This window comes from Epinephelus moara, chromosome 1 (genome assembly GCF_006386435.1).
Source record: "Epinephelus moara isolate mb chromosome 1, YSFRI_EMoa_1.0, whole genome shotgun sequence".
Classification (NCBI taxonomy): domain Eukaryota; kingdom Metazoa; phylum Chordata; class Actinopteri; order Perciformes; family Serranidae; genus Epinephelus; species Epinephelus moara.
In genome coordinates, this window is record NC_065506.1 from 34,050,391 (window position 1) to 34,061,997 (window position 11,607).

General features: G+C 42.6%; 1 protein-coding gene across 1 annotated transcript; it reads left to right on the forward strand.

Annotated features, from left to right (window-relative positions):
• Positions 1-4,416: 4,416 nt before the first annotated feature.
• On the forward strand, positions 4,417-10,451 carry LOC126394014 (uncharacterized). Its single transcript, XM_050050541.1, has 7 exons — positions 4,417-4,513; positions 4,612-4,757; positions 4,926-5,043; positions 5,974-6,690; positions 8,118-8,275; positions 8,359-8,476; positions 10,069-10,451. Exons 1-7 carry the CDS (start codon positions 4,417-4,419, stop codon positions 10,449-10,451), a joined length of 1,737 nt encoding a protein of 578 aa, XP_049906498.1.
• The last annotated feature ends 1,156 nt before the right edge of the window (positions 10,452-11,607 follow it).

An 11,607-nucleotide genomic window follows, 5' to 3' on the forward strand; every position in this document is an offset into this window, starting at 1 on the left:
CTAACCGCCATATCGATTTTTACTAAACTTGGTAGATATGTAGAACAGGACGCCTCAAGGTGACTGGAGAAATTTAACTCTAATTGGCAACTGGGTGGCGCTATAACAACAGAAAAATGCTTAAAAATGGCTAAAATGCGACCGATCGCTGTGGCTCCCCCTGTGGCCCAATGTTGTTGTTTTTTTCAAATTTTTGGTATGACTAAGTCGTGGTATGGTATGCCGTACATAATCATGGAGTCAGTGTGTCATTCTGTCAGTCAGTCATTCTGTCTGTCTCACGTTTTTCTACTCACTGACGTGGTCAATCTATGTGAAACTGCACATAGGCATTGAGGATTGGCATAGGTAGAAGGTGACAAAGCTACCAATGGGTATGGACTAGTACAAATGTAACATATCAATGGTTTGCAGAAACATACAATGCCAATATTCACTTTTGGTACCAGGGACTTTTCTCTATTTCATTCTCCACTGCGGGCAGTATGTAAGGTCCTACATTGTCAGTTGATCATCATAACAATGCCATGTAAAACTGCCGTGAAATCATCTTCAGTGCATCACAATGCATGTTGTTCCATTCAGCTCTTGCTGGAGCCTTTCGTTGGAAACAAACCAGAGGACTGTCTGCACTTCATCACTTGATCACAAGGTGGTTTTGCCAGATGCCTTTTTTTAAAAGGTAGCTTGGTGATGTAAAAATGGCGGGTTTGTGCAGGATGTCCTATTTCACGCGAGTGACAATTCTCTCTGACCAATCAGTGATCTGCAGTGTTTAAAATTCACCCTCTGGTATCAGCTCAGCTCGCATACAACCCCGACTGAGGCGGCACAAAAAAAGCAGCAGGTGCTATCCACCAGTGGAAAACCAAAAATGACCGGTTTCAAGCGAGTCAAGTTGAGTAAAGAAGTACCATGCAGTGGAAATGCACCATTAACATACTGTACTTCCTGGTAATCACATTTTATAGTTGAGAAAGTAACACGTGTAAAGCAACACATATATATAAAGCCATGTTATTGCTAAACCTTTTAAAGACATCTTGTTCTTAGTTTCAAATGTTTAGACAATGTTCATCATGTCTGCATGATGTGACACACAAGAAAAGCCCAGAAACAATCATCATATGAGGTCGTCCCTCTTCATAAAGGCTCAGGCTCACATCTGTACAGTATGAACTGTACTATTGATGCTGTACATTTAAAAACCAATGCACAAACATCTTTCATTAACCAAATGCACTTAGTCAGTCTAACATTTTTAGTAATGCTTTACAACACTTATGGTGACACCTTGATGAGACTTCTTAGGGCACTGGGGTTCACCAGTGAAACACTTAAAAGAGGTCAAATTAAAGATCACGTCCATACTGGGCAGCATGTGCCGCTTCAGGAGGATGAGTCACTCACAAACTCTGCATATTTTGGAAACCCCCCAGTTAAGCCTGATTATCTTGGAAAGATTAAGTCAAAGTCATCCGCTATTGCTGTGACCTATTAAATCTGATATCGAATTCATGATTCCAAATCCTCCAACATTTTCTGTCCTGTCATTCCTTGTCTTTTTGCCCGTGGTGGTAGATATGTGTTTGGCTGCGGTAACAAAAGCTGGATTAGAGCGGAACAGAAGAGGCTATCTCAGCACTGTATATCATTGTCAAGACAAACAAATACTCAACAGCTGAAGAGTTTCCGTGGCCTTGAAGAGGTATCGGTTAGCTTTATCACTCTTTCAACAGTCTCTTGATAATAAAACACCTCTCAGTGGGAGATAGAGCAGACGTGCTGCTTGTCATCAAGCTTGAAAAACTCATCTTTTATCCAAGTAAGGCTGCTTCACGTCAACAACACACAGCTGAGCAATGACCTAACCATAGTGCACCCCGTATCAACATTTCAAAACCATCCTGAGGTCCTGGATGGATTTCAAGTTTTAGGATGTGAGTGGGTATATTTTGCCGATGAAACTGAAAGGTGATACGTCATTGCAAAGACTGTTGAAATGTAACCAAGGGAGGTCTAATTGAGGTTTATATTACAGGAGACCCCTTTTTTTCTTCATAGGGAGGGGCACTACATGCTGGTTGCATGCCAGCCCGATCCTGTTACCCATCTCTGGTGAAGCAATTGAGGTCATTGCAGGAAAAACGAGGACAGCGTGGATGTATTCCAGACTACATGCATTGACTTAACGTGGAGGTTTGCATGCAGCTTTCATCTTTGATCATATTTACTGTCTGATAAAAGTGTTGCAGAGGAAGTGACAGCAACTTAACAGCAATTAAAATGGCTTTAAGAGGATTTAGGGGTTTTAGATAAAGAGCTTTCTGCCAAGATGCTCTCAAGCTGAACACAAACCATGCTTGTTTACTGACTATTTGTAGACCACCACTTAACTGGAAATCACTCAGCAGAGGTAAGGCAAGACCCTGTTTTAACAGGCTTATTATCCCTTCATATTATATCCATTTAAATTATATCCAGTATGAGGTTACAGACTGTGCAGGCTTTCAGAAAGCACCAGCAAAGAAGTCCATAAGCGACACTGGTTAGCAAAGACCCGTGGTTCTTGGTATCAGGACATTCCCGTCATTCTCTCTCTCCTGTTGGCTCCCTCACCGACTCATCTTTGTTGTGTGCAAGTGTGGGCCTACGTGCATTTGTATCTACAGTGCATGCACTCTGATCTTGTGTCTTGCTTGTGTTTATTTCTCCCGAGCATGGGTCTAAAAATACCCTCGTGCCCTTGTGATGGTGATGGGTGTAACCAGCAGGATGCTGAGTCTCTATAACCCCAGAGTCAGAGGTCTCCAGATGCAGTACGATTGCTCCTGAGATCCTTCACTGGTAAATAAAGCAGCAACAGGTAGGTCAGAGAGATCTTTTTAACAAGAATTTTGGAAAGTATGAGTTTGAAAATCTTTAAAAAGTGAATTTCTGCTTGTTTACTCTGCTCTGTTTGTGGTACTGTGCTGTGGAAATCAGTAGCAAATAAGGGAGCAAAATGTCTTCTTCTTCTTCTTCTTCTTCTTTGGAGTTTTATGGCAACATCTGCAATATTGCATTGCTGCAACAAGCAAAATATCAAAGTATATGAATAGAAAACCTATTATTTTCTTTTTTTATTCGTGTTCAAATAACAATGATTGCATTATAGTACCAAGAGGGAAGATACTTAAGTTAAGATAATGATAAAAAATAGTTTAAAAAGAAACATTACCTTAAAAAAAATTTAATTGAAGCTCAATCTTTTGAGTAGGGATGTACTAGCATTATTTGAGAAAGCACAATAATGCGATGAAAAAAGATACTTCTGTTCTTTTATTACATGATTGACAGGTTTGTGCATCAGCCATTATGTTCACTTAAAGCAATTCATATTATCGTGGATGGCCACAAAGAAAAATGAAACATTATAATTTGAAAATGTTTTGATTTATTGAATTACATTGACACATTTATATATCTATATTTACATTTTTTATTTTTATTTACTCATTTATTTATTTATTCATTCATTTAAAGGTCCAGAGAGTAGGATTTCGGAGGATATATTGGCAGAAATTGACAATAGCCCATAATACGTATTTTTTTCCTTAGTGTATAATCACCAAAAAAACAAAAAAACAAACAACTGAAGTGCTGTGTTTTCATTACCTTAGCCATTTATATCTAGGGAGCAAGCACTTGTCAGTGGAGTCCACCGTGTTTCTACAGTAGCCCAGAATGGACAAACCAAACACTGGCTAGATAGTGCCATTCATTTTTGCAAATTTGGGTAAAAACCTCCTGCTCATCCAGATTGGAAGAAAGATGAGCACACATTGCCTTATCAGAGAGAAAAGGTGAGCACAAATTAGCAGGTGCTGGGTCTGCTCGTCTGTGATGGTCTGATCGCCTGATCTGTTTGTTTCGGAGAGGAAGACACCTCTGTAGATAATTCGGGTCCTGGTTAAAACCTCCTGAACAATGAACACTGCAGGAATTCTAACCAGGAGAAGCCTTCCTCACCACTCGATGCCACAAAACCCCCTAAACCTCACACGCTGGACCTTTAGTATTACCTTAAATGGCTTTCCATAGGTGGTAGGGTTCAGGCAGTTGAGAAAGATAGACGAAAGGACAGTATGAGGATGAGGAAATATATTTCATCATTAATTATATGCCATTATTAAGTGAATTTGATGCTTTGAAGGCACAACAATTTCACTGAAAGGGAATTTTAGATTGGAAAACAATATATTTGCCTGATATTACATGACTTTTGGTAGAAACCGCGGCCACTTTCAGTATTCTATCCGAATTTGGGTAAAGAGACAGACAACTGTTGGTTGAACAGATACAGATGATGTTGTCTCTGTACACTTCCTCTCTAACGATTATATTTGTGTGTCCATTTCCAACACAGGATTTCCCATGGCTACTTTGTCCACATGCTTTGTGGAGGGAACCAGTTATATGAGAAGCGGAGAGGAAGAAGATGGGAATAAAGAAGTTAAAGAGGAAGAAAAAGGTAAGATGAACGATGCAATTAAAAGCAGGGAAATGTTTTAAAACTCACACTGAGCAGAGAGCACAGAGATCTGAGCGTCTGACATTTGTGTCAATCAGATGAATCAGCTGTCCAGACGCAACAAAGACCAGCCTGGGCGCCATATTTACACTACAAACCAGACAGAGAGGTGTACCATTACGTTGGACAGGACATCGTCATTGATGGGGCTCTCGACTCCTATGCAGGCATGATATGGCCAGGGGTGAGTAAAACGGCACATTTCTGTCATACATCTCATCTTTGCTGCTCTGACCCTCCGGCCCATGCTGTACTTCACCTGCTCCAGTCATGCTTCATGAGCCACGGCCCAGAACAAGGACAAAAATACCTAAACCTGCCTGTAACTCAAAGTCATGTTGATCTCTCTCAGGCTCTGGCTCTCTGTCAATACCTGGAAACTCATCGCGAAGAGTTGAATCTCGAGGGCAAGGCGGTCCTGGAGATCGGTGCGGGAACAGGCCTCACGTCTGTTGTAGCGACACTCCTCGGTGAGAATTTCACATTTAAAATTTATAAGAATTTCAACTTTAGAAGAGAGAAAGGACTAGAGTACATTTATAGTGCAAACAGACTAATATATTAACATCATTCTTTCTTCATTGAAGAGAGCAAAGACCAACAGGCACCTATAATCAAACTACAGCTTTTAATGGCATTTGCTAGCTCTAACGCAGCTGTAAATCATGTCAATTACTGCTTGCAGCTGCAGTCAAACTGTCATACTAGGCAGCACTTATCAAATATGAACGAAGATTCTGTAACTGCATTGCCTATTTATCACCTCAAGTGTTTTCAGGAACATATTATAGTGTACTGTTTAGCTGTAAAATGAGAACATGTTGGTGAAGATTCTCAGTCATCCAGGTCATGATAATCTTAAGTGCTATATCGCAGGCAACTTGAATTTCTTGAAGACGTTTCACCTCTCATCCAAGAGGCTTCTTTAGTTCTAACAGACCGGTGCGGAGTTGCAGGCTTTAAACTCTGTGTGGATGAACTCTTACAGAGTCATTAAGGTCAAATGTGAGTCATTGACCCACCCGGCAATCATATGTGTCGCTAGGGTTTGATGGGTCCGAGTGTGAATGGGTGTTAAGTCATCTGGGAAGGGATCCCAAGACTGCAGTCTTACAATGCAGCACTATATATAGCACTTAAGATTACCATAACCTGGGTGACTGAGAATCTTCACCAACATGTTCTCATTTTACAGCTAAACAGTACACTAAAATGTTTCTGAAAAAATTTGAATCGACAAATAGGCATTGCAGTTGCCTAGTTTGGCAAAGCCATGATTAACCTGTGCATTGTGCTTTAGTGTATAGGGTGTATTCGGGGATCAGGTAAAGGTGGGCTGTGTGTTTGGAGTATCTTTCTCAAGCCTGACAGAGGAGAAACTATGAACTTTGTGTCCTCAGGTGCCTGGGTGACAGCCACAGACCTTCCGGATGTCCTGAACAACCTGAGAGCCAACCTGTTCAGAAACACCAGGGGGCGATGGAAATACATGCCTCAGGTAGCAGCTCTGTCCTGGGGCCAGGACCTGGAGAGCACCTACCCTTCATCTGTCTACAGGTACGACTACGTGCTGGCAGCTGATGTGGTCTACCATCACGATTTCCGGGACGAGCTGTTGGCCGTCATGAAGCATTTCTGCAAACCAGGAACGACTTTGATCTGGGCCAACAAGGTCAGGTATGAGACCGATCTGACGTTCACTGAGAATTTTAAAAAGGCTTTTCACACAAAACTGCTGGTCGAAGACGGAGAGATGAAGATCTTCATGGCAACATGTAGAGAAGAGGGAGAAGGTGATCAGGAAATTCAAGATTTGCTGAAAGAGGAGGAAGAAGGAAAGGAGGAGAAGAAGAGAAAAGAACAACTTGGAGATGAAAAACACAAGGGCGATGAGCTTCACTCTGTCAGTACAGAACAAAGTAAAGGAAAAGACATCGATGTACTAGAAGAACCTCGTGTGTCAGAGCCTGAAAGAGGAGATGATAAGGAAGATAAAAACAAGCATGAGTCTGATGGAGAGGAGGAAATGGTCCATAAAGATGACGACTATAAAGAGGACAAGAAGGATGAACCAGATTCAAGTTGTAGCAGCACAGCCAACGAGGAAGACGCTCCAGGTGTGTGTGAAAATGCCCATGTATTAACACATGAACATCAAACATGTCTGTTAGTTACAATCAAAGTTTCCCTCTGTTTAAAGGGCCAGTTCACCCAAATTGAGATATCTCCCGCAATAGCGTTGGCACTATTTCTTCAGTACAAAGTTCTAACAAAAACAGTCTGTGGATTATCTAGAGTAACAGGGAAACTGATTCAGGAAGAGACTTTGATGTTGAATTTTTGGCCATTATAGGCACTAAGAAAGGCCTGTCCACCCCCCACTTTGGTCCCAGCCCACTCTCCAGGATTACCTGTTGGCTTTGTATGTTTCTGCTGACCATGGATATGTTACGATTGTACGTTTTACTGAGTGATGTAGTTCAGATTACATTCATTTTTTTTCATCAGGAGGAGGGGATTGTGAATAATGTGATACCTAGGTGAGACGGCTACCAGTGTTTGTGTGACCAGGCTGGGTCATTTTTAAGCACACATTGGGAGATTACTAGACGTGTTTGGTGTTACAAAAAAGGGTATTTTTCAACGCCAAGTCCGGACATTTTCAGCTGCTTTTGTTGCAACAAAAGCGGGTATTTTTTAACGAGCGGTCGGGACATTGCCAGCCGTGTTTGTTGCAACCATTTTCAGCTGCTTTTGTTGCCAAAAAAGTGAGTATTATTTAATGACATGTCTGGACATGCCATTAACGTGGGTATTTTTTAACGAAAGGCCGGGACATTTCTAGTCATGTTTGTGGCGACCAAACTGGGTATTTTTTGACGAAAGGCCAGGACATTTCCAGTCATGTTTGTGGCGACCAACCTGGGTATTTTTTAACGAAAGGCCGGGACATTTCCAGTCATGTTTGTAGTGACCAAACTGGGTATTTTTAATGACGTTGGGACATATTGTTGCAACAAAAGCAGGTATTTTTCTTAATCTTAACCAACCATGCCCCGACCCTACGTCCTCCAGTTGACATGAGGTTGGCCAGGGTAACCTCCAAGACATTGGCAGGGGCGCCTTGTGGTTTGGCAGCTTCCTCTTAAGTGAGCAAACAGCTTTGGGACTTTGATATATCTGGCGAGATCAGTGGCAAGAATAACATTTGAGACGTGAGACCTGTGGTAAAACCAAAATGTGGTGAAGCCAAAACTATAACCAGCTGTCGTCAGGGAGACCAGAGGGCAGATGCACTCCAGTATAAAGTGTCTGAACTTATTAGGAGGAGAAGCAGGGACTCATTTATTCACATAGAAAATGATGTAATGTGTATCTTTTTATTGCATCACATAAAGCTACTGGCTTAACACCAGCTTTTCTTTTTAACTTGTTTGGCGTTTATGTTGTGGAACTGCATCTTATATTTTAGTCTTTATTGCTTTTAATTCTGACTGGAAACTCACTGAAATTATTAAAGTTTAGATCCTTCGTCTCCTCACAGGACAAACAAACACAAAAACAGCTGAGCAGCAGGACAGCCCACCAGCCTGGGCTTCCATCATCAACAGACGCTTTGGTAGAGACATCTACCATTACGTAGGGCACGACATTGTCATTCAGGAGTCCATAGACTCGTACGGAGCAGTGATGTGGCCAGCAGTGAGTGCCTCTAAAAACATGAAATAAATATCATCATTACAGTTTTCTTAAACAAGCATATGAGATTCTGTTTCTATTTACAGGCGTTGGCTCTGTGCTCCTACCTGGAAAACAACAGGAATACGGTGAACCTGCAGGGAAAGGAGGTGCTGGAGCTGGGATCAGGAACTGGACTGGTAACCATTGTGGCCAGTCTGCTGGGTGAGTGGTCTTCAATTTGTTTCACACAACATGAACATGAGCACAAAATCACAGCCCATCAAACTTGGGAAAACGTCTGTAAAGTCACCGTGACATGATACTCAAACTTTGACACAAAACCCAAAGTAGATTACAGTTAGGGCTGGGAATCATTAAAAAAATATAATACCAGTAGCAAAACCAGTACCCTTAAAGTGATACCAATACCAACAGAGTATTTAATTTAATACCCATAACGTGAATGGAGTGGTGTATAGTCATACTTTTCTCAGCGCACTGAGCTGCCGACTTTGTCAAACACACCGTGCTCGACTTCCCCACATCACAGACTGTATGGGTTGTTGCTGCTGCTGCAGGAGTGTGAGCTCCATGCCAGGGACAGTTTTGAGAGTCTGTCTGGCCGCACACACACAGTGACAGGGCTAACTGTGAGCATCACAGGGCTAAAGATATCTAACTTTTTAGTGTCAGTGTGAGTTTGTTGGAGCGTTTAATAGCTCAGTGTTGGTTGTTAGACGCTGCTGCTGTGTTAGATCGAGCTAACCAAGCAGACGTTTAACTGATCATTCACTGGTGGGTTAGCTGCTCCGGTGACAGCAGCAACAGAAAGTTTGCTGACCCTTGGTGAGTCGGAATATTTTGGGATCAGACCCCGCGCAAAACGGATCAAATGCAGGTATTGTTCGACTGAAGACGTTTCGATACTACTTCGTACTGGGTTATTTTGGTCAGTACCTTGGAGGTATTTAGTACTGATACCCAGCCATAATTACAGTATCTACTAACAGAATCTAATGGTTTTATAATTCATATAATACACATCTACACACACGCACAGAGTAAAAAAAGATGTAGTGACCTGCTTTTATCAGGCATAATATGACCAAAGCAAACTATTTGAACTATTGCTTGATTTTGTGTCACAAAAAAATCTACAAAATCAAAGCACCCGTATGGTAACGGGCTAAAAATGCTCCTTTTACTGTTTTTACTTGGTGTCTTTGCATACAATTTTTTGTTTGTGAAATGCACAATTTTCTTATTAGACTGACATGTAGAGCTGGATGACGGTCAGACACAGAGGGGTGGTGGGGTCAATGTTGAGGCTGAAGTGACTTAACTAGGGAGTGAAACTTGGGGTGGGGACGATGTGTTGTTTTGTTCCCGTTACAATACCTTCATCATTTTAGACAATCAAATTCATCTAGCAAACATTAAACTTGTGTAATAAAAGGTGTTCTGTTGCAGTTATCTTTTAGTTGTCTGCACCTTTTTGTCAAAATGATGTCACCATTGTGTGGTAATGCACTTTAAAGCAGAGACTACTGAAGTCTCTTTTTGGTGTATTAAAAACCCTTGACTCCACAATTGGTTACCAAAAAACATTTGTTCATTGTCTGAAAGTAAAACCCGGGTGTCAGCCTATTTAGGATGTGTTTGGATGATCTTCCCACCAGAGTCCAAAACGAGAACTGCCTGTGCTCTAAACTGCATTTCCACTCTACAAACTCCCTAGCAAAGATCACCAGTACAGTTATTTTATGGTTATTGTAGCTATGTTAATGACAGATGTCCTGTTACTGCATCCTCAGGAGCTTCAGTCACAGCTACAGACCTACCTGACGTGTTAGGTAACCTCCAGGCCAACGTGACGAGGAACACCAGGCGTTGCAGACACACACCCAAGGTGGAAATTCTGTCCTGGGGCCACGACCTGGAGCGCACCTACCCTACATCCCTCTACAGGTACGACTACGTGTTGGCAGCTGACGTGGTCTACCATCATGACTTCCTGAACGAGCTCCTGGCCACCATGAAGCATTTCTGCACACGAGGAACGACTGTGATCTGGGCCAACAAGGTCAGGTTTGAGACTGATCTGACCTTCACTGAGAACTTTAAAAAGGCTTTTCACACGAGTCTGCTGGCCGAAGACGGAGAGATGAAGATCTTCATGGGAACGTTTCGAGGGTGAGAGACAGAAAAGATACAGAAGGATTACTGAATGGCCCCAACAGGCCCAGGGGGCCCCTAAGTCAGAGCCTCTGTTAAACGTGACTGTTAATACCACTACTTTTTGGGAAGTTAAAGAGCGAGTACCTGACACTTTTTACTTTTACCTTTGCTATTTTTTTCAATATAAACAGCAGCACAGTGCATGACTGAGCCAATATAATTAGTAGAGCAACTGAAATTACTTTGACAGTGGAATAGCTCAGCTTTAACAAAACAATGCTTCACAGGTTTCCTTTGATGATATCACATATTTTGTATATTCATTTGTAAAATAACAGTGAAGACTTTGGATCTGTAGTAGCAGAATGATGTGGTGAGAGTTTAGATGGCCACTCTATTTCGAACATTAACAAAAGACTGCAGCTTTTGCAGTGATGTGGGTGCTGCGCCGGACTGTCATGGGGAAGAGGGAGCTCTGGGTAGTAACCGCAAGAATAAGATTGCGGATACAAGCGGCCGAAAGACAAGCGTTTCCTCTGTGGGGTGGCTGGGCTCAGCTTTAGAGATAGGGTAAGGAGCTCGGACATCCGGAGGGAGCTCGGAGTAGAGCCACTGCTCCTTCGTGTCGAAAGGGGTCAGTTGAGGTGGTTCGGCATCTGATCAGGATGCCTCCTGGGAGCCTCCCATTAGAGGTGTTCCGGACACATCCCACTAGTAGGAGGCCACGGGGCAGACCCAGAACATGCTGGAGGGATTACATATCTCATCTGGCCTGGGAATGCCTTGGGGTCCCCCAGGAGGAGCTAGAAAGGGCTGCTGGGGAGAGGGACATCTGGGGTGCTTTGCTTGGCCTGCTGCCCCTGCAACCCAGCCCCGGATAAGCAGGTGAAAATAGGTGGATAGATGATAGATGAATCATCAGAACTGAAGTGTTATGATTTACCTGGAAAGGTGCCAAACAACCACATTTCTCTGTTTAGACCTGGTATTAACGTGTTTTAGGTGATCCAATCACAAGTGGACAGCGCTAAACACAAGAGTAGACGACCACCCAGACGCACCATGATCTTTGGTAGTGTTACCACTAATGCGCCCTGATGCGTCCCTTACAAGGACTACACCATCTGCGCACATTGTGGTGGTTGTTTTGGTGACAACGCGCTAAAACTCTATCA